This window comes from Lissotriton helveticus, chromosome 1_2 (genome assembly GCF_964261635.1).
Source record: "Lissotriton helveticus chromosome 1_2, aLisHel1.1, whole genome shotgun sequence".
In the NCBI taxonomy this organism is placed as follows: domain Eukaryota; kingdom Metazoa; phylum Chordata; class Amphibia; order Caudata; family Salamandridae; genus Lissotriton; species Lissotriton helveticus.
In genome coordinates, this window is record NC_136058.1 from 151,862,420 (window position 1) to 151,886,398 (window position 23,979).

Here is a 23,979-nt window from a genome sequence, read left to right on the forward strand (position 1 = left end):
CCTTACATCCATTGAGCTGACCTTCGGTACTATACTTTCGCCTTTTGTGTGTGTTTGTTCTTTCATATAAATAAAATCTGTTTTTGTCCTGTAAATAGAGCTGAGTATTGCATTGTTGATTGACTTTTACCTCTGCGGGCATATATGATATGTGTCTACTCCTCTTTTAGCGGCCGGCCCGTGTGGTTGTAGGCCCATCCTTGTACTTTTTTGCTTACTCAAATAAAGGTTTTTCAAAAAAAAAAAAAAAAAAAGCTATGCCGTTAAAGATGGCTTCACAGCAAAAGTAAAATAAACTAGGCCGCAAAAAAGCTTTTATCAATACAGCCGCTTACCAGAAAAAATACAACGATTTTAGTTCTATCCGGCGTCCGGCGTCTGTCATGTGATGATTTACAACTTTTGAAAGTACCCGGTAAAGGTGGTTCACAGTTCTACTTTTTTTCTTCTCTATCTCTATATTTACTGCTCAAGACAGGATAATGTCGAGCTAAGAGTCTGTGGAGAGAGGAAACATAAACCGAGCCGCCCCAAAGGTTAAATAGGGCAATGAAAATAGGGACGCTGTTACTCAGTTCTACCGTATGCAATAATTGCAAAGCGGGAAAATAAACCCACAGTGCAAATCTTTCACGTAGTCAGGCTTACCAGCAGAGTTTCACGTACATGGAGACTACTTCCATCCAACGTCCGGCGTCCAGCGTCCGTTTTGAAAAAATGACTGACCCTGCCATTAACCGGAAAGGTAAAATACCTTCCGCTATTAGCCACGTGTCTGCCCAGGTGGAAATCTTAAAGGGGTAATGCCGATTCGAGGCTAAACACGAAAAGACGGAAATAGATCGTTTTGAATAGAAACCACAGTTCGGTATTCTAATTCCAGATTGTAGGCTGCATAAAACGCAAAGATTATATGCGTTATATCGCTCGAACAACCCTAACAAATACAGAGATCAATACCCGACCGTTTCAAATGAGGTCCTAGCCTGTTATTTAATTTAGTTTCATCGCGCTACTAAACATGAACAAAAAAACCTAGTATATAGAGGGGATAGTTTGTTTAAATGAACAAACCATAAATGATTAATAGTTTTAGAAAAAAGGCAGACAGCTAAAAATTAAAGAATTTCTCAGAAAATCGCGTTTTCCCATGGGATTTCAGAATTTAATCCCTTTGTAAAAGTGTTAAAAACAAAAATCCAATAGACCTCGCGTTTTTTGCGGATGGCACAACCACCTTTGTCATTTGGAACTCTAATTTTCTCTAGGATGCGCCACTGGAATTCGTCGGGCTTGTGTTTATGTTCCAAGTAGTGCTTCACTAGAGGCGCCAAAACCTTGCCGGTTTTAATCGCAGATCTATGCTCTGTCAGTCGGACTTGAGCTGATCTCGAGGTTTCACCAACGTAGCCTAACCCGCAGGGGCATAGAATGAAATATATGACATTAGTGGTTTTGCAATTCCACATGTCACAGGCTTTTGTTGAGAAACCATTATGAACATAATTCTCACCTCTCAAGATGTTAGTACATGACTTACAAGAGGAGCAAGGTACTGTGCCACGAACAGGCAAGTTACTTAACAAAGACCGTTGTCCAAGGGCAACATTATTTGCATTATTGTTAATTCTTGAATGGACAATTAGATCTTTGATGTTCTTATTTCTTTTATGAGCAAAGAGCGGTTTGGCCAAGGTGTCTTTGGATGTAGGGTTGCAGTTTAAAATGTGCCAATTGCTATTAATAATTTGTTTTACTCAGTCATTGAGGGTGGAATGTTTGATGACACAGACAAGCTGGTCAGTTTTTTTCTTTTCTCTATTCTCAAGCAGAGCATTACGGTCATAAAACCTAGCTAGTAGGAACTTCTTACCAATCTATGAGGATATCCACGTTCTAAAAACTTCTTCCTCATTTCAGAGGCTTGGATATCGAAATCATGGAGATTGGTACAATTCCTGCGAACGCGCAGGAATTGGGAAAACGGAATACTGTCGCGTTGACTCTTGGGATGGAAACTTGTGAAGTCAAGCAATGTATTTCGGGCAGTCGGTTTAACAAACAGATCTACTATTAGTTTGTTGTCTTCGTTTTTTATCAATAGGTCCAAAAATTCCACTTGATCATTGTCATACTTGGCAGTAAACTTAAGGTTTAAATCTGCCATGTTAATCCATTCTAAAAATTCCAGAAGTGAATCCTTCCCATTGGTCCAGATAAAAAAGATGTCATCAATGTATCTGGACCAATGGGAAATGGATTCAAAGAATGGTGCTATCTCATTATCAATGAATTTGTCTTCAAATGCCGACATATAAATGTTAGCAATTGATGGTGCGACAGAAGCACCCATACTTACTCCTCGGATCTGACGGTAGACAGAATCCCCAAACTCAAAAATATTTTCAGTAAGTACGATATACAGACAGTCAATGAGAAATTTTTTTGGGCAACTTATGTTATGTTTATCAATAAACCAATCTGTTGCTATTATAGCCTCTTTAAGAGGGATGTTACTATACAAGGACTCAATGTCCATGGTAACTAAAAAATCTCTACCGTACACAAAGTCTAAATGTTCAACTCTAGAGATCATGTGGCCAGTATCTTTAATATATGACTTGATCTTAGGTATATGTGGTCTTAAAACATGATCTACAAACTTAGAGAGAGGCTCTGTGGATGTTCCTATCGTAGACACAATAGGTCTATATGGGGGATCCAGGACGCTCTTGTGTACCTTGGGTAACCCATAAATACATGCCGTTTTCCCTTTGTTGTAATTAAGGAAGTCATGTTCTTTTAAGGTGATATCTCCATTTGAAAGAGCCTCACTAGTCAGTTGTCGGATTTTTTTGTTGATCATATTGGAAGGGTTGAAAGATATTTCCTGGTAGGTAGTATTATCACTTAGCATAGATTTCGTTTTCAGTTTATAGTTGTCAGAATCAATAACCACGATTCCTCCTCCTTTATCACAAGCTTTTATAACCAAATTTGTATTACTAGCTAGCGAGTTTAAGGCAATAGATTCATCTTTGTTGAGATTATAGATCGGTTTAGGTACATATTTTACAGTCCTATCTAGTTTTTGAAGTACCACCAACTCGAATGCAGCAACTTCAGGACCGACCTGCTCTAAGGAGGGACTGAATGTGGAGGGCAATGATATTGTTTTATTGATATCTGGATCACTATTATTGCTAACATTTATTTGGAAAAACTTTCTGAGTCGAATTTTCCTAAAGAAAGAGATAACATTTTGATATAATTCAAAGATGTTTACGTGTGCATGAGGCACAAACGATAGTCCTTTTGAAAGTACAGATTCACTAAAAGTGTCTAGGGTAGTTGTAGATAGATTGAATATAGGAATTATGTTCCTTGTCCCCAGTATTGGCGACTTCGAGTCTCCCTGATTACATGGGGTTCTTGTTGGTGTTGTTGATGTTGTTGGTAATTCTGGAAGTTGCCTCTGTTCTGCCCTTGAAACCTTACTCTCGGTCGGCCTCTGCGAGGCCCCCTGTTGGATAAAAAAGGTCTCTGGGGTCGGGAGCCAGAATAGGAGTTTGATGTTCCGTCTGATTCATAGTAATGATTAGGATTCTCTCCCTCAGAGTCCGACGTATCTGAAAAATTATTCACTCTTTGGGGAGCATTCCTATTATCATCAACATAATGATTTTGTTTGTAGAAATCTTTCCCTAAATAGGGGTAGGCTATCTCATCAGAATAAAATCTTTTATCCTTGAAGAGTTTATCTGTCTTACGTTTATTCAGATAGTTATAAAACGATTCTAGCTCTCTATTACACTCTTCTATTTTTTTCATAGCTTCTTCCACCCCTTTAATTTCTTTGAGTTTACTTTCTAGGTCATCGATTTCATTTTTAATTTCTGCCGCCAATTCTTTTGCAGTTTCTACAATCAAGATCATCAGATCTCGGGAACATCTACTCGCAATCATGCTCCATTTTTCAAGGAACGGTCTATGATGTACAAACAGGCCTGGGATGTTACGAACTCTTAGCCCCATGGGAATAACCCCTGATCTTAAATAGGCCAGCATAAACTCTCCGTGTGCTTCCATACGGATTAGTTTTTTCTTGAGGTCTGTTAATTTCCTACTTTCATCATTACCCTTATCACTAGAGTTGGTGTTACCAAATGAGGCAGAGGTGCCCACTAGGAGGGCAAATTCCGCATCAGTGAACCCAAAAGTTTTTAAATTGGACATAATTAGGAAAATGTAAATGGCTACAAATTGGAATTATGGGGAACCAACAATAACCATAATTCACAAATACAAAAATTCAAATTCCAAATAAACAAGAGGAACACCCTACACAGACAGGCTGTGGGTAAACATATGTGAAAAACAAGGGCCCCCTGAATAGAAATAACGATTCCTAGGACAGGGAAATAAACAAGTGTGTGAAAACTTCCTAGGCAATCATAAACAAGGAAACTAATGCAAGGAGGGACGGACAACTAAATAAATGCATATACATACATGTATTATTTATTTATCAAAAAAACATATTTTATACACAAGATTGTTTAAAAGGGACAATTCATAAATCACAATAAACAAAATAGATTATTAAAAAAATACTACAGCATCAACATAAAATTAGATCAACAGTTAATAATAAAACCAAAGGTGGCAAGTATATTTCGACGCGCGTTTCGGCGTGTAAGACAACGCCTTCTTCAGGAGCCACACAATTTTCTGCAATATAACAGAAAAACATATTATAACAACTCTATTAATTAGTTTAAAAACAATAATTAATGCATTTCTACTTTAGTCAAAAAAGTTTGTCCTCCACTCCCTAGCTATTAGACTCTATTGATATAACAAAGGATTATATACAAACAGCACAATCATAAACAGCATGATTAACTAAAAAAGTGACATAATAAAGACCAGCTGTTAATACAAAGCCATTTCCTACAGAGAAATTATTCAAAACTAGTCATTTACATAATCAAAACATGAATTCATACACTCATCATAATGGACCTCGCAAAAAATGTCTATGTCCTATTACGTTAGATGAGACATTTCTTGTTATATCATGAACCCAATACATAGAGAACATGCAATTGGACTTACTAAAATTAGGGACAGAGTGTAATTGTCCTCGTGCCTTTTCTTAATATGGCTACGATTCCTAACGTGCACCGCAGAAAGTCCAGAGAGGATAGGGTATCTCTTACATCAATGATAAGTTTAGCTATTTATTCAGAGGTAAGGAATACCAATGAGAAAAATACAGGACATATTCCAGGGTCTCTCTTATTTAGCAGTAAACCAACTAAAGAGGGCCTGATTTCTCACCTTTTTAGTAAATATATCCAAAATTCTTTGGTTAAAGACCTCTAGCTGACAGTGCAAGGTGCAGCGCGATAGGTAGAAGGTAAAAAACAATGGGTTTTTTCTGTGTTAAAAAGGAAAGACACGATAGAACTAATTAAAATTCAGTACATGTAAGTGCATGTTGCAAGCACATGTCTTATTATCTAGTGGAGCCTCTATATACAAATCCAAACTCACCAAAGGAATAATCTTTGACTGCGCGATCTTTAAAGCCTCTTCAGAACGGACGTGTGATACTTCCTTATTTATGGTTGCTCGGGTGTGTATCACTTACAACGCAACTTTTACGTCGTAATGCTGTTACAACGCAGCTATTACAACGCAGGATCCATTACATCGGATGCCATTACAACGCATGGCATTACATCGCAGATGCTATTACAACGCATACTATTACATCGTAAATATTGGTAAGTATATAATTTTTTTTTATTTTATTTAATATTATATAATTGATTTAATAATTATTAATTATAAATAAAAATAAATAAAAATATTTATTTATGTTTTTAAATATTATAAATTAAATTTATTAATTTAATTAATTTTTTTAATAAGTATGAGTATAGGAGTATATGTTTTGGGGTGTTTGGGTATTTTTATGTTTTAGGGCAGGGTTTGGGTTTTGGGGTACAGGGGTGTTTTTAGGTTTCAGGGCTAGGTTTGGGTTTTGGGGTACAGGGGTGTTTTTAGGTTTTAGGGTAGGGTTTGGGTTTTGGGATACAGGGGTGTTTTTAGGTTTCAGGGTAGGGTTTGGGTTTTGGGGTACAGGGGTGTTTTTAGGTTTCAGGGTAGGGTTTGGGTTTTGGGGTACAGGGGTGTTTTTAGGTTTTAGGGTAGGGTTTGGGTTTTGGGGTACAGGGGTGTTTTTAGGTTTCAGGGTAGGGTTTGGGTTTTGGGGTACAGGGGTGTTTTTAGGTTTTAGGGTAGGGTTTGGGTTTTGGGATACAGGGGTGTTTTTAGGTTTCAGGGTAGGGTTTGGGTTTTGGGGTACAGGGGTGTTTTTAGGTTTTAGGGTAGGGTTTGGGTTTTGGGGTACAGGGGTGTTTTTAGGTTTCAGGGTAGGGGTTGGGTTTTGGGGTACAGGGGTGTTTTTAGGTTTCAGGGTAGGGGTTGGGTTTTGGGGTACAGGGGTGTTTTTAGGTTTCAGGGTAGGGTTTGGGTTTTGGGGTACAAGGGTGTTTTTAGGTTTCAGGGTAGGGTTTGGGTTTTGAGGTACAGGGGTGTTTTTAGGTTTCAGGGTAGGGTTTGGGTTTTGGGGTACAGGGGTGTTTTTAGGTTTTAGGGTAGGGTTTGGGTTTTGGGGTACAGGGGTGTTTTTAGAGTTCAGGGTTGGGTTTGTGCTTAGGGCTAATTAAATTATAATTACCATTTATAAATTAATTAAAATATATTTATTAAATTAAATTAATTAAATTATAATAATTACATTTTTAATTAAATTAATTAAATTAAATAAATTATTTTAATTAATTTAATTTCATTACAATTTTAAACATATTTAAATTAAAATAATTTCATTATATTAATTAATTAAAATTAATTACAATTTTTATTAAAATTAAATTAAATAAATAGATTTAAATTTATTAAATTAAATTAATTACTATTTTAAAATGTATTTAAATTAAATTAAATAAATTAAATTAATTAAATTAACTTAATTACATTTTTTTAAAAGTATACTTACCTATACCTACGATGTAATGCCATGCGTTGTAATAGCATCTGCGATGTAATGCCATGCGTTGTAATGGCATCCGATGTAATGGATCCTGCGTTGTAAAAATTCCGATGTAACGGAATGCGTTGTAAAAATCAGCGTTATAGTGACACCAATCCGTTGCTCGTGGCTCAGACAAGGTAATGTCGAGCTAGGAGTCTGCAGGGAAGGAATAAATAATCCAATTCACCCAGCATTAAATTGAGCAGTAATTCTAACATCGCTCTCACTCAACTATGCCGTTAAAGATGGCTTCACAGCAAAAGTAAAATAAACTAGGCCGCAAAAAAGCTTTTATCAATACAGCCGCTTACCAGAAAAAATACAACGATTTTAGTTCTATCCGGCGTCCGGCGTCTGTCATGTGATGATTTACAACTTTTGAAAGTACCCGGTAAAGGTGGTTCACAGTTCTACTTTTTTTCTTCTCTATCTCTATATTTACTGCTCAAGACAGGATAATGTCGAGCTAAGAGTCTGTGGTGAGAGGAAACATAAACCGAGCCGCCCCAAAGGTTAAATAGGGCAATGAAAATAGGGACGCTGTTACTCAGTTCTACCGTATGCAATAATTGCAAAGCGGGAAAATAAACCCACAGTGCAAATCTTTCACGTAGTCAGGCTTACCAGCAGAGTTTCACGTACATGGAGACTACTTCCATCCAACGTCCGGCGTCCAGCGTCCGTTTTGAAAAAATGACTGACCCTGCCATTAACCGGAAAGGTAAAATACCTTCCGCTATTAGCCACGTGTCTGCCCAGGTGGAAATCTTAAAGGGGTAATGCCGATTCGAGGCTAAACACGAAAAGACGGAAATAGATCGTTTTGAATAGAAACCACAGTTCGGTATTCTAATTCCAGATTGTAGGCTGCATAAAACGCAAAGATTATATGCGTTATATCGCTCGAACAACCCTAACAAATACAGAGATCAATACCCGACCGTTTCAAATGAGGTCCTAGCCTGTTATTTAATTTAGTTTCATCGCGCTACTAAACATGAACAAAAAAACCTAGTATATAGAGGGGATAGTTTGTTTAAATGAACAAACCATAAATGATTAATAGTTTTAGAAAAAAGGCAGACAGCTAAAAATTAAAGAATTTCTCAGAAAATCGCGTTTTCCCATGGGATTTCAGAATTTAATCCCTTTGTAAAAGTGTTAAAAACAAAAATCCAATAGACCTCGCGTTTTTTGCGGATGGCACAACCACCTTTGTCATTTGGAACTCTAATTTTCTCTAGGATGCGCCACTGGAATTCGTCGGGCTTGTGTTTATGTTCCAAGTAGTGCTTCACTAGAGGCGCCAAAACCTTGCCGGTTTTAATCGCAGATCTATGCTCTGTCAGTCGGACTTGAGCTGATCATATAGACGTTGAACAGCGCGGGGCTTAAAGAGGAGCCCTGCGGGACTCCGCACTTCAGGGGAATGCTAGAAGACACTGTCTGTCCATCAAACACTTGGAATGACCTGTTGCTCAGAAAAGATTTTAACCAGAGCCAAGCCTTGTCCACAATGCCGACATTCGCAAGACGGTTCAGTAGGGTGGCATGACTGACCGTGTCGAACGCCGCACTGAGATCAAGGAGGATCACTGCCACTGATCCTCCCTGATCAAGGATTTTCCTGGACTCCTCGATGACCATTAGGAGGGCGGATTCTGTTCCATGCTTAGGCCTGAACCCTGTCTGGGTGGTGTCTAACAGCTGGTTATCTTCAAGGAAGCAGACCAGCTGGAGATTGACATACCTCTCCACGATCTTACTCACCCAGGGAAGCAGGGAAATCGGACGATAGTTTCCAAAGTCCGATGGTTCCAGATTGGGCTTCTTTATCAGCGCTCGGACCATCGCCTGTTTCCAAGCAGAAGGGACAATGCCCGAGGCAATGGAGGCATTTAGCAGGTTCCTAATGATTGGTAGGACAGTCTGAGAGACCAACATCATAGCTTCAGAGGGTGCCGGATCAGATGGAGATCCAGATTTTACTTTCCGAGCCATGGACTCCAATACTTCGAGATCCATGCAAGGAAAGTGACTGAGCAGAGGTGGAGGGGCTGGAGCGGAGTCTAAGGTCTTGGTTTTATCCTGAATTAACGGAGGGGTGGGAGTGAGAGTGCAGGGGAAGGAGGCATATATTTTATTTACTTTCGCTGAAAAAAATTCAGCCAAGTCATTGCACTGGGAAACAGACTTTTCCCTCAAAACAATTGGAGACGGGAGTTTTGTGAGTTTTTGCAAGGTTTGAAAAATTTCTCTGGGTTTGGATTTTGCAGCTAAAATCTTGTCAGAGAAGTACCCTGCTTGGGCGGCTTTTAGTTCCTTTTTATAGGCTTTTATCTCCTCTCGATATCGAATCTTTTCCTCCATGGAGTAGTCTATGCGCCATTTTCTTTCCATTTTCCGGCATTGGCGCTTTTTGTTCCTAAGCGCCTCTGAAAACCACGGTGCTGTTTTATGGAGGCGTTTTACCGTTGATATCTTGAGGGGGAGGATGGATTCGAGAGAGTGCAGGATCCAGTTTTCATAGGCCTGGTTAGCCAGACATGGATCCTCGTTGTTAGGGGGAAGTTCTTTCGTAAGTAAGTTTTTCCATTCCTCTGTAGGTATCCGTGCCCAAGATCTGGCAAGTCTTATCGATGGTTTTACCGGACCGTATTTCTGAATAGACCAAGTAAAGGGCACCAGAGAGTGGTCAGTCCATGGGAGGGGGAGCGGAAACCCAACCACAAGGTCCTCGCAGTTACTGAACACTGGATCTAACAGGTGACCCTTCACATGGGTCGATGCTTTTACTCGTTGGCCAAGTTGCAACGCAGCCAGGTCCTCGGCTAACGTGATAGCCGTAGAATCCAGCGGTGAATCAAAATGAAAATTGAGGTCGCCTAACACGGTATAGTTGGCGGAGGCGCTAACGTGTGGCGCCATAATTGCTGGTAAGAGATTGTGAAATTGTTTAGGGGGGCCGGGTGGGCGGTATATCAATGTGCCCGAGAAGCAATGGTTAGGGGAAAACTCCAGCGAGAAAGCAAGGCTCTCACAGTCTGGAATGGTTTCAGGGATGAGTCTGCAGTGGTATTGTTCTTTGAATATGATTGCTAGCCCTCCACCTCTACCCTCCGAACGATCTTGTCGGATGATTTGATAGCCTGAGGGGAGGGCGGTTACAACAGCCGGGTCAGAATCGGGTGTCAGCCATGTTTCAGATAGGAATACTGCGTCCGGCGAACGCTCTTCTAGTAGAAACAAAATTTCCACCTTATGTTTTGGCAGAGATCTGCAGTTTAGTGAAAACATACGGTATTCCTGCTTTGGTGTTTTGGTCTGCCACCGGTTAAGAAGGACGTTGCAATGTGGACAAATGGCTGGAAGGGACGTTACCTCATAGCGATGCAGCTCACAGACCGGATCCGAGGACCTCATGCCATGGAGTACGTCCGCACTGTAGGCTATGGGATGTTTGGCATAAGAAGTAGGAGAGGTGGCCCCTGGCCCGGACTCGGCGCGGATGAGCGCAGACGAGCTTGCCTTATGCGCTCCTTCAGCGCGCAATCATCGCGCCCGCTGCGCTCGTCCGCTGCGCTTCCTGTCTAGACACATGATTTATGGATGGCAGGGGAGATGAAATATGGGCGTGGCCTGGCCAGGTGGGCGTGGCCTGTGTCCTCGGCGATGGCGGCAGGGAAACCAAACAAACCCTCGCCAGAGGCAGCTTTCAGCTCAGCTGTCAGAGGACTCGTGAAAGCGCGAGGTGCTCAGGGCAGGTGAGTGCAAGTTTTAAAAGACAGACACAATTCTATCACTTTAAGTTTTAAAAAACACAATTTCCCTCTACTCCCGGCTCAAGCCTCAGGAGGTTCCGATTTTAAATAGAGACAGCGCTTGCAGTCAGCGCGCTCTATATAGCGAGGGGAGGGAGAGTGGGCGTGGCCTGGCCAGGTGGGCGTGGCCTGTGTCCTCGGCGATGGCGGCAGGGAAACCAAACAAACCCTCGCCAGAGGCAGCTTTCAGCTCAGCTGTCAGAGGACTCGTGAAAGCGCGAGGTGCTCAGGGCAGGTGAGTGCAAGTTTTAAAGGACAGACACAATTCTATCACTTTAAGTTTTAAAAGACACAATTTCCCTCTACTCCCGGCTCAAGCCTCAGGAGGTTCCGATTTTAAATAGAGACAGCGCTTGCTGTCAGCGCGCTCTATATAGCGAGGGGAGGGAGAGTGGGCGTGGCCTGGCCAGGTGGGCGTGGCCTGTGTCCTCGGCGATGGCGGCAGGGAAACCAAACAAACCCTCGCCAGAGGCAGCTTTCAGCTCAGCTGTCAGAGGAGTCGTGAAAGCGCGAGGTGCTCAGGGCAGGTGAGTGCAAGTTTTAAAAGACAGACACAATTCTATCACTTTAAGTTTTAAAAAACACAATTTCCCTCTACTCCCGGCTCAAGCCTCAGGTGGTTCCGATTTTAAATAGAGACAGCGCTTGCAGTCAGCGCGCTCTATATAGCGAGGGGAGGGAGAGTGGGCGTGGCCTGGCCAGGTGGGCGTGGCCTGTGTCCTCGGCGATGGCGGCAGGGAAACCAAACAAACCCTCGCCAGATTGGACCAGGCGTAACTTTGAGGATGTAGTCAGGGTTTTGGGTGCCATAAGGGCATCTCGCCAGTTCGCCTCATCTAGGGGGCCTACCCACTCCTTCCATTGAGCCTTGAGCCGGTCCAGGGATGCGGTACCATTGTTCACCAGTGACCGGTATATGCGGGACACTCCCCCCCCCTCCTCAGGTTCCCCATCATCACTTGAGCCTCCAGCGGGCTGAACTCCGGGAAAGAGGTAGGGATTGAAATGTGTGTATGGAAGGCGTGTCTGAGTTGTAGATATTTATAGAATTGGGAGTGTAGAAGGGCGTGGCGTTGTTGCAGGTCAGTGAAGGACCGTATGTGGTCTCCCACCCATTCATCTCTGACTAACGAGATGCCAATAAGGTCCCAGCGGTGGAACACCTGCAGGGACGAGACCTCTTTTAACCAGGCCCCATGCCAAAGCGGCGTTTGTCGAGTGAGCTTCCGGTCCCATCGCACATGGCGTAGGGCTGCGCGCCAGGCCATGAGCACCGTCCTCGTGACAGGGGGTAGGGCCTGCGGCACCGGACTGCCGTATAAAAACGCCTGGATCTGCGTGAAGTCCGTTGTGGTGAGTTCCACTCGGTATGCTGGGTCGGACCAGCCGCCAGCAAAACAATCGTGGATCACGATAAGCCTCGTGGCCAAGTAGTAGAGGTGGAGATTAGTCACTCCCATGCCGCCATCGAATGGGGGAATACGACAGTGCGCCAGGGATAAACGCGACCTTCCTTTCCCCCAAATAAACCGGATAAGAACGCCGTCTAGTTCCCAAAACCAACTCCCCGGGAGGTGGATGGTGATGTTTTGCAGAGTGTAAAGAAAGCGGGGGAGGATCATCATTTTAAAGAGCGCACTTCTGCCCGGGGGTTAGGGGGAGGGTCTGCCATTTCTTGAGGTCTGACCTCATCCTGGCGACCAAGAGCGTGACATTCAAAGCCCATTCGAGCTCTGGCAGAAGGGTAACCCAGACGCCTAGATATTTGAACGATTGCCTCCGAAGGGGGATATTCGTCTTCCAGTCGAAGCAGTCTCGGGAGGGATGTAAAGGGACCAAAGTTGATTTTTTCGGGTTGAGTCGGAGTCCAGAGACCCGCTCGAAATCGGAGAGGACCTCCAGGCATCTGGGGCCAGAACTGTCCGGATCCGCCAGATAAAGCAGGACATCGTCTGCATAGAGGGCTATCTTGTCAACCTGACTCAAGTCCCAGGCCCAGCCCCGAATGAGCGTGTCCTGCCGGATGAGCGCCGCCATGGGCTCCATCGCCAGCGCGAATAAAAGTGGTGAGAGCGGTCACCCCTGACCCGTGCCCCTCCAGATTGGGAATGTCTCGGAAAGCTCGCCGTTGATAAGAACACAGGCTCTGGGGTTAGTATAGAGGACCCTGATTAAGTGGGTAAAGGGAGACCAAAGCCCATCCTCTCCAGCACGTCCTCAAGGTATCTCCAATCCACCGTATCGAAGGCCTTTTCAAAGTCGATGAAAAGCAATGCCAGGTACGGGGTGGGCCAGAGCCAGGTGAAGGCGACGAATGCAGTGACGAGTGCCCCTGGCGGGCATGAACCTACACTGGTGGGGGTGGACCAAGTCCTGCAGAAGGGGTCGGAGTCTCTGGGCTAACACGGTAGCAAAGATCTTGATCTCCGTGTTAATCAGCGAGATCGGGCGGGAGTCTGCACAATCCAGGGAGGACGGCCTTTGGAATGACCACTATAGTGGCCACGTCTGATTCAGGTGGGAAGGATCCCGCCTCCGCCACATGGTTGAATAGCTCCACTAAATGGGGAACTAGAATATCGCGGAAGACCGCATAGTATTCCTGGGGGTAGCCATCAGGACCCGGCATTTTACTGGAGTGCAGTAGTGAAATCGCTTTGTGAATTTCCGCTGGGGTGAAGGGGTGGTCTAGAGCCTCTGCGGTCTCCCGAGGGAGACACGAAAGTCGAGTACTGGTCCCCTCCAGCAGGTCCACCAGTGGAGCCCCAGGAGGGCGAGTGGCATATAGGGTCGCGTAGTACTCAGCAAAGGTTTGCGCTATGGCTGAGGATGTCACCTGGCGGGCCCCGGTATCCGAACGGATTTCAGGAATAACGCAGTTGACTTTGGGATAGGACACTAGGTTGTGGAGGAGCTTGCCATTTTTATCACCCCACCCATAGATACGGTTTACCGACGAACACCAGAGCATTTTAGCGGATTCCAACGAGATCCGGCGAATCTCCTCGCGGACCACTGCCAATTGCCGAGAGGAGTCCCCACGACCAAGAGCGAGCTGGCTTTGTTCCAGCTGCGCTGCCTGAGATTCCATCTGCACAAGTTGGGCTGCCTGCTCCACCCGTTTCGCGTGGACCAGTCCCCTGGCCACCCCCCGGACAACAGCCTTACCGGCCTCCCACAGCGTCCCTGGTGAGGGAACCGATCCCGTATTAATGGAATAGTATTGGCGCAGTTCCTGTCCGAGTGATTCTACCAGGCGTTCAATTGCCAAATCGCCCTTGGACCCGCAGAGGAGATCCCAAGATGAAGGGAGACGGGGGAGTGGTCTGAGATCCCTCTGGGCTATATCGCAGTCCCGGATACCAGTTGGCAGTCTGTGGCAGGCAGCAGGCGGAAGTCTATATGGGAGTGAGTATGATGGGCTGCCGACGTGTGAGTATATTGGTCTTTACGGGGGTTCCAGACCCTCCATACATCACAAAGGCCCAGGGCCGAAGACCAACTCGAAAGGGCCCTCGCGGAGGCGAGTCAGCCCCCCCCGATGGGGTCCCTGTCGCGTCTCGCAGGGGTTGCAGGACTGCGTTGAAATCCCCCCCCGACCACCATGAGGCTCTATGGAAAGGAGGAGACTACCAGCGCGAGGTGTCGAAGGGTGTAGGGCAGGAGTGCAGGGGGAATGTAAGTGCATAGAAGGTTCGTGGGGCGTCCCTCAATCGTTCCCGAGATGGCCACATAGCGGCCCTGTGCATCAGTCTCGGTTTTAGCCTAGTTCGTGAGTCGCAGCACGCCCCTTTTCATAGAGAACTGGGATGGCCCCAGTGATGAAGCATGTCACCGTGGGGCAACCCCGGTGAGTGAGGGGACACTAGAAAGAAATGTTTCTTTCTTGGCTGGTACCACTGATCATTCAGATCAGTTACCGTGACATGAGCTAGGTCTCGGAACCCAATACTTTGGATTCTTGGTTGTACACTAAATATTTGGAGGGCGACCTGGTCTCTCACTTCTCCTTCTCCCTTAGTCTTATATCTCCTCCGGTAGGCCCCAGCAGCGAGGCCTCAGGTGTCCAGGCGGTGAAGGGAGGGGCCAGGCAGGGGCGGGCGCCACCCGACACGGTGGCCGACGTGCCCCCGCACCAACCCACAGCGCCCCCCTCGGCCCGCAGACAGTGGGGAAAGGCGGGCCCTCACAGCAGCGATCCCGGGGTAGGCCGGAGAACCCTTAGGGCCCTGGAAGTCAGGCTACCCAGCGTCTCCCGTGCCAGTGGAAGCAATGGAATTGTCACACCTCGCAGAGGGTCAAGCAGCCCGCCCTCAGGGATAACAGAACTGTCTTAGGCCAGCTGCCCCGCTCATCCAAGGGATCCAGCAGCACCACACAGGTCCACCCCTGCGTCTCCAAGATGGCGGTGGGCACGAAAAGTAGCAGCAATCAGCAGGAGGGGATCAGGGTAACCAGAGGGGATCTCAAACAGGTGTGGAGGGAGGCACGCAGGATGACATCGCAGTCCATGCAGGGGCCTCCGGCCTCGAGGAACAAATCACCTGTGCGGCCCGATTTTCCTACAGCAAGTCTCGGGGGGTTAGGGAGGCGACACAGGGCTGGGCCCCTGGTCTCCACACGGCTCCAGAGAAACAGGTCTGTTCTCATCCAGGCAGAGACCCCCTCCCTGCCACACTCGTGCATCCAAGCAGGCCAGGTGCTTCACCTAGGCCCAGCCGCCACTCACCGGAATTGCGCCCGTGGGCAGGGCCGACACAGCAGCGCGGCCCGGCGCTGCAGTCCCCAATCGTCTTGGCGTTGTAGTCTCCGATTGTCCCAGGCAAGCGCAGATCAAGGGTGCCGCCCCGCACCACGGCGCTCGGAAGGCTGACCGACAACCTCCCACGGCCACCTCCACCTCCCGGGGTTCAAGGGCGTCTCTCAGCGTTCCAGGGCGCCTCCACTGGACGCCGTGACTGCCCTCCGCTCCCCTCCGATCCCGCCGGCACAGAGCAGAGCCCGCACCGCAACTCCAGGCTCCGCAGCAAGGTAGGCAGGCGTTGGTGAAGTCCTGCCGCGCCAGGCGAGCCACAGGCAGGCAGGGCGGGGAGGCAGAGCACCAGATCCTCTGGGCCGAGGCGACAGGCTCAAGGATGGGACAGCTAGGAAGCGCCATCTTAGGTGGTCAGGGCCACCCCGAGGAGGGGGTCCGGCGAGAACAGCACAGGCACTGGGAAGCCTTCCAAAAGGGTCAGGTCGATGCAGGCGAGATGGGGGGAGTCGTACTCGGTGGCGTGGGACTCCAGTGTCAGCTGGAAGCGGGCAGATGCGAGGCGGATGACTGAGGGGGTCCAGAGCACTCTTAGAGTGCGACCGCCATCTTGACGCCTCAAGCCACGCCCCCGGCATTTTGAAATACTTAAAGTGGTACTACAGCTTTATGTGCGGGTACGTTAGTGTGTTCTTTGGTCCCAAAATGTCTAAAATGGGAATATTCAGTAATATTAAGGGAATATTCCTATTCAATTAGTACAGAGAGAAAGGACTTTGTTCTCTTTGCACCTTTACTAATATGAATTTGGACATTTGGGGCACATTTCCAAAAGTAATGTAAAAGTAAGTAAAAATGTACTCTTGTAGTACTGCTTCCGGTACTCACAAATGCTTTTGTTAATTGGCCCCATGTATCAACCGTATACTGTATATCACCATATGTACTGTAATTCTGTTGTTGTAGTACATAATTTCTTGTCGAAATTCTCCCTTCTCGATAAATAGATATATAAACAGAAGTACTCCCTGTTGAACACTTGGAGAGATGTTAAATTAAACAAATCGAAAAGGATGTATTTTTGTTTTGGATAAAAGTTTTATGTTCCCCACTCACAGATAATGTGGAGGTCATGTAAACTACCACCGTCAACTAGAATCTCACTGAGAAACAATTTAGAAGATGGAGTAATCGTTTTGTGATCTCGAATAGTGGAGGACGCTTTAACAGTAGGTCTCTGTCATAATACCTAAACTGTAATGCCTAAAAACAAATTTGTTGAAAACAAAATACCAGAATGTTAATACCCAAAAACTAGATTATAATGGTTACGACTATAGTCTGAAAATTGTAATCCCCAAATGCATTAAAAACAAACAAAAATAGATCTAATGAATCATCCCAAACCTTAAGTGTAAGTGTGATCAGATTTTAAGCATAAAGAGGATGGTAGCAGTATGCGTAAACCAAGTCCAGACCTCAAATAATGCTAGCAGTAATCTAACCATAGCCGTCTACCCTGCCCATAACAGTACCACTAAACCAAAAGCAAACACTTATTCATATTACTAACCTGGGCTTTACATTTCAGCAATGTAGAGAAAATACTTTATATGTATTTTTAACATAAAATGTTTAAGAATGAAAGTATTTCACCTTACATTAGAGGGATTTGTGTTTCTATTGTTTTTGTTTTATCAGTAATGACTGTATACCTTTTCATCAGGTGAACAAAGACCTCGCAAAGGAGCTTTTTCTATACTTAACATATTAGTGTCTTGAAATCCCTGGCCAAGAAGAGGGGGGGCAAAGCGCACAGCAATTGGAGGTAAGTGAGTAATTTTTTCAATACATGTGACTGCTATTTTGAATTGCATGTTAAGATTGCCATCAAACTACATTCCTTTTTATTTTACTAAGTATGGCACAAGGTACTCGTCTGATTTACTAATTAAGTGTGCTATTGAACACCCCCCCCAGCCTTGACTAACTACTGATTACTTTAACTTTGCTTGCATATCCTTTATTTGTCTAGCCACAGCACCACAATACCTGGTGCTTTAGGATGAGGCATAAAATGCTGTCACAAATGGATAGAAATAGGTAACGTCTCCCGACTGTGGCACCTTACAGACTTAGACTATTTTCTTACATTTCCTTAACTTAGGAAAAACTATGAGATTCTCTTTTGACAAATCCAGGCATTACATTACACAGTCACACTCACCCAGTTGTACGGTAGTTGTAACCATAGGGCAACCTTCCCAAACACAGAACAGTTACATCACGAGCAGCAGAAGTGCAAGCTTCCTTCACATGCACCCAGAGCTATTATAGCATAGGCAACAACACTGTAGGCTTCTCTTGCTCCTTATCACCTTTGTGTGGTCATAATGGGTGACCTCGAAATGGACAAACGGTATGATATGGTCACTCTGGAGCAAAGTGAATGTTGGAGTGCATAAAAAGAGATGATCAATGCATTTTCACATATGATCGGGGAGGCCATCCAAATTGTAGACACACATTATTTAAACTGCCTAGAAAAAGGGTAGCTTTTTTGTGCCAAGCTCTCAGGATAGAAATGCCCTAAAACCCAGCAATTTGCCACATTTCCCCAAACTTTCTGAGCAGAGTTGGATAATGTTCCAGATAACTCTTGAGGGCTGGACTGTCGGAGCACACCATATAGCATTAGTTTATTTCAAAAGTGCTTATTTAGAAACACATGTATAACCTATTGTTTTAGCCTCTGTGGTCATTACGAGTGCCTCTGATAATTCCAATGGGGAGCACTAACTTCTGTTATTAAACGGTAGCGCTTCACATATTTAAGGCGAAAACAGTGAATTGGCATAAAAATACAAATGTCTGCATTTTAATTGTAAATCGTGTAATCCACATTATTTCCACCCCCAGGAATTACCAGGAACACCAGTAATAGCATTTTGGGGTAAAGAATAGAACTGGAATTACTCTGGGCAGCTGGTAATGAGGCCCTATGCCTTTAAATATTTTACTTTAAAGTGCATTATTTGGCCCCACTTCTATCGAAATCTTCTAGGGCAGGGCACACTGACCCACCAGGGTGAGGCTTGGCCAGCTTATTGACTCCACCTTGTACAGCCTCTGACAAACAGACACACCCACACTTCACTAACCACTTTAAAATATGATTCCATTTTCCAATGCATTTCTTGCTTCCACATACAAACATGCACTTACTCCATGATTCTGGTCTTTGTGCTGCCTCAGAGAGCAGCAACACAAGTTTATGCATTCCTTGGCAGACCAGAGATACCAGGCACTTCTTTTAACTTCTTGAGCTATGCTCTATTACTTGTAATAACACTGCAGCATTTTCCCAATAGTGGCAATACTACATCACTCAGTAACACTGTAATATAGCTCAACCTTTCTTTAATTTCAGCAATAATGCCCCCAATGGCATTATCTCCAATGATAACCCAAACCTTGGTCCCCCTTGCACTGTACCACCCCTCCCAAGTGAGGCATACAAGATTCAAGAATGGAACCTGTTCTCTCGTATCTTGTAGACAAAAACCAGGGATCCCCACCTCATGAACATGGGAGTGGAATTCGTTTTTTTGCTGCTACTTTATTGAGTAGCGCAGTCCCTTACTGGCGACATCTCAGGCCCAGCCTCCTGCTTCCTCTGCGCTCATCAGCTGCCGTTTAACGCTGAAAAAACTCAAAGGCTGTGATTACAAGTGGGTGGGTGTTTTCCAACTGCTGGATAAACCTCTCTCTGTGTGCGTATGGGGACAAATTTACGAGTTAGTTGGTATTTACAGCATCTGGTAATTACTGGGTGTGTTAAATATCTCAATCTTCATGACATTTTGGATGGTCAATCCTGCAGGAATTTAACAGGAGAAAAGTGTATGCTATTTATTGTACCATGCTGATTCTGCTCGGTATGCAGCATAATCCATATGTTATTCCCCAGAAACAGGTAATAGGTGCGATTTATCAAACTCGAACAATAACGTACCATTATTTATCTGGTGCCATAAAAAGTACTGGAATCAGAGCCTTAGATGGAAGCTCCAGTACCTGAAAGAGATTCTCACAAGAAGGTCTCAAGAGGTCTGTCAATCAAGGAACTAACACAACACGTTGTTTTGCACAACTTGTTGTAGGGATGATGGGTAGAATAAACAAAAGAGCTTTCCATGGCATGTCTGTTCCATTTCAGTAGGTTAATCAAAGGTTTATGTTGACATAGAATATAGTATAGTTCTTAACAACTTTTCTACGCTTGTCTGTTGTGTCTTCACTTGATTGAAGTAGGTCATGTGCGAAAGCGATGACGACTGGCTGTCTCTAAAGCCTGTCCAGCCGCTGGCATCACAATGTTGTGGCAGTGGCTGCATACCTTGTGTCTTCGATGTGTACCAGAAGGAGCTGGAACGCTGGGAAGAGGCTAAGAAGCGGAACAACAAGGATTTTCTGAGTAAAAAGCAAGAAAAGATAAAGGTGAGAAAATGTTTCTGATTTTGTTATGTATGTATAAAGCGTAGGATAATTACGTTTCAGTGGTTCCTTTGAAAGGGATGATGACATTTGGTATCATTTTCACTTATGCATATGCACTTACGTGTAAAATAATAATACAAATAACTCCAAACTTATGTGATATATAAAATATGGATCCAAAGTATAGGCCATGGCATGTCATATTTAAAGAATACACGAAAGACCTTTGCCTTATTTATTATAAAAAATCAACACACAAAACTGGTGGATTTTCACTTAGGTCCAGTTTGTCCTCATCAGAGCGCGCCTGCCTTGGCTGCAAGTTCCTTGCAAACCGCACCCAAGGCAATCTCAACACGTTAGTTGTTTACCATCCAGGGAGACAGAATGCACTTCACATTATCTGAACTGGCCAGTGACAATTGGCAGCTAGCTAAGCGTAGAATCATTAAAATGTATATCTCCCTAGTAACCAACTCTACAATCCCATATTCACCCCAACCTCTTGCCCGGCATCTACCTGTACTTACAATCCACCTTGTTCTCAAGGGTGCAGTAAGACAAACAGCTTATTTACGTTTGTATATTGTGAAAGAGGTTTACATCCTGAACAAAACACTGATGTGATGGTGCATCCTACCTGAAATAAAATCACATGTCCTACATATCAACAACATAGCACACCATACTATAAAGGTATAATATTAGCAGAGGAGCTGGGAGCTAAGATCATAGCTTATGCAGATGATACACAGCTCCTCTTCATTTGGAAGGAAAACGACTAGTCCCCAGATCGAGCTAAAAACTGTCTGTCAGCCATCTTTAAATGCCTCGCACTGGCTCAGCTTAAGTGCAACGAGGACAAGTCGGAGGTACTTCTGTATGGGTCCTTTCCCCCACAATTTAGGGAGGCACTCTGGCCCACAGAGTACCCCCTACCTAATTCGGTAGGCAATCCTGTTAAGAAGCTGGGGGTCTGGTTCAGTGAGGACCTCCGGTTTTCCACGCACATAAAAAAACTTGCTGGATTGTGCTTTGGCACACTGAAATCGCTCAGGAAGTTCCTTCCACTGCTACCCAGGCCAGCCAAGGAAATGGTGACTCGCGCCCTTATTTTGTCACGCATTGACTATGCTAATGCACTGTATATTGGCTTGCCTAGATACCAGCTGAAAAAATTGCAAATATTACAAAATGCTGAAAGCCAGAGCTCTGCTTGGCATCCCAGGAAGATCGGGTATAAAACAACATCTTTGGGACTTACACTGGCTTCCTGTGGCTCAACGTGTTCAATTTGAAGCCCTCATTCTTGCCCATGGACCTCTTCACGGATCTGTCCCGCCTTATCTCAGGAGACGCTTTGGTTTTTACGTTCCTCGAAGACAACTGCGTTCTGCCGCGCAGCGTCTTGCAGTTATACCCCGCTTTCGCCTTACTCGAATGGGGGGCAGTTCTCTATCTTTTAAAGTAGCTGAAGGCTGGAATTCCCTTCCATATGAACTGCAGAATACACAAGACTCCAGACTGTTTAAGAAGCAGCTAAAGACCCTGCTTTTCAATTAATCCACAGTTCTTCTTAGCTCCGTTGCATTGGCAGTTGGCTACCGCGCCGGACATTCCTTAGTATCTGTGCACGATATAAGTGCTAATAGCATAACATAACATAACACAAATATTTCGAAATGCTGTATAGTTGGCTTTGACAGTACTCAACAAAATTTGTTACCAAGAAGTATTACATTCACATCATTATGCACAGAGTTACGGACTTGTCTATTAACCTAGAAAATATTTAGGAAATTGGAAGAGTCCTTCTGTCTCAACCCTTAAACACCAACATTTGAACCCTCAGCTCAATGAAATTGAAATAGCTACCTAAACAAGAGAATTACTGAACCCAATGCTTGTAAAATATCATCACAAGTTGAATCAGATTCCGGTCTGCACTTGTAACTTTGTAATTTATGTGTAATGTCACTATGAGGATAGACCAATGCCAGAATGTGTGCTGTTATAACGCCAACATTGTAACATAACATATTGTGCTTGCAATTACTACAACAGATTATGAATGCTGAGAATAGCCAAAGTGGTCACTGAGTTCTGTTCCGGCTCATGTTCTGATTGGCTCATTCTCGTGGTCAGTTGTTCTTCAGAAGGGCTGGCATCAGTTCACTGTTTGATAAAGTGACTATTTTGAGAAACAAATTACCTTCACTTGCTTTCCATACGTAACAATACATTGGTATTTTATACCTGTTTCAGAAAAAGCCTCTTATGTTTTTTTTAATATGGTAACCTCAACTAAGGCAGATTTCAAGGGACCTGTTCCTGACTGTATTCATAGAGTTTAATGACTGCAGATTCAGAACTGCCTTCTGACCTACATCAGCAACTTTGATGCTCACTGTTTGACAGTCTGTGAAAGCTTTGACTGTTATAGAGGATTCTTAGATGTCAAAGCTCTGAATGAAACAAGGGGATGGATAACATGCTTGAATTACGCTCAGACACTGCCAATAGCTTGGGCCGCATCAAAAAACCATTGTTTTTTGCTTACCGTGCCACCTCAGTTTGGACCCAGCTATATGCAAATCATGTCTTGACCCTGCTCCAATGGGAACAGTCCAGTCTGAACTGCCAGGCCTCCCCTGAACTGGTATAAAAGCAACCTAAGAACCGGTTTTGCTCTGATTAGTTGATTCCAGTGGCACAATGAGCACGAGATCCACATCTGAGTGTACCTGTCACACATAAGCTGTCAACTACAACAACAAAAAGGTGTTGGATGGAATACTTTAATTAATCTCAGCTACTAGCAATCGTCTGGGGCTGCATCCCAGTTCATCGGTTTTTGCCCACCATGCCACCTAAGTTTGTCAGTATCAGTCTTGACGCTGCTCCAATGGGAACAGCCCAGTCCAAACTGCTGAGCCAGGTCCTCCCTGAACCTGAATACAAGCAATCTAGGGCTGGTCTATCCTGATAACGGCTCATCAGCCAGGTATAGCTACATTCCAGTGGCACAGTGAGCATGGGAACCATTCCTGGGCATATCCATCGCACTTTGTGCATCAACTGCAACAGCAAGAATGTGAGGGATGAAATGCTTTAATTAATCTCAGCCACTGGCAATCACTTGGGCCACATCTCTCTGAATGCAGCAAATTTCACCAATACTAACTCCTCAATCTTATCACCATTTAAGTTCCCAGCCTTGATGTTATTCTTGTTTGGGGCTTTGAGCCTTTATTGAGTTGGGTACCCTGAGACACTATAAGGACTTTGAGCAAGAACCAGACACAGCTGTTGGTGAACTTCAATTCTGTCAAGTTTGTGATGCATACCTACCGACAGTAAAATTCTTCCATCTTCATCCACCTGTAACACCTGCCTCACTAATTGTTTGATTTTAAATTATTCCAGTAAAGCAATGGTAAATCTATGCCACGAAAAGGGTAGTAACTTGAGCATTTTTTGAAATTCTAAAACATAATCTTGCAAAGTAATTATTGACCTGTTCTGAGATATATATTTATACAACGAGCTTGGGTTGCTGAACGAAGAGAAACGTGCATTGTGTATCTCAGTAAAGCCTAGGCTTGGATATTCTAGGCCCATGAGTTTATAATGCTTTGCCATGGCATTGGTAGTAGCTGAGGAGTGAAGAGACTGGCCAGGCTTCTGTGTTGATTTCTTGGTTTGAAAATTCCAAGTGACGTATTGAAGATTGCTTAAAAGGATGTTGTGATGATAAGCCATGGGTCAGCCTTAAGATAGATGTGGCAGAGTGAAGT

The 23,979-nt window shown here is 44.5% G+C and overlaps 1 protein-coding gene across 2 annotated transcripts in view; it reads left to right on the plus strand.

The window, feature by feature from the left end:
* Positions 1 to 23,979, plus strand: part of CYB5RL (cytochrome b5 reductase like) — a 234,584-nt gene that overhangs the window by 67,217 nt on the left and 143,388 nt on the right. For both annotated transcript variants that reach the window (XM_078673443.1, XM_078673444.1), the window contains exons 2-4: positions 16,801 to 16,911; positions 17,409 to 17,510; positions 19,997 to 20,182. In XM_078673443.1, coding sequence (XP_078529569.1) covers positions 20,000 to 20,182 — 183 coding nt within the window. In that variant the 5' untranslated portion in view covers positions 16,801 to 16,911; positions 17,409 to 17,510; positions 19,997 to 19,999. The remainder of the gene's footprint in view (positions 1 to 16,800; positions 16,912 to 17,408; positions 17,511 to 19,996; positions 20,183 to 23,979) is intronic.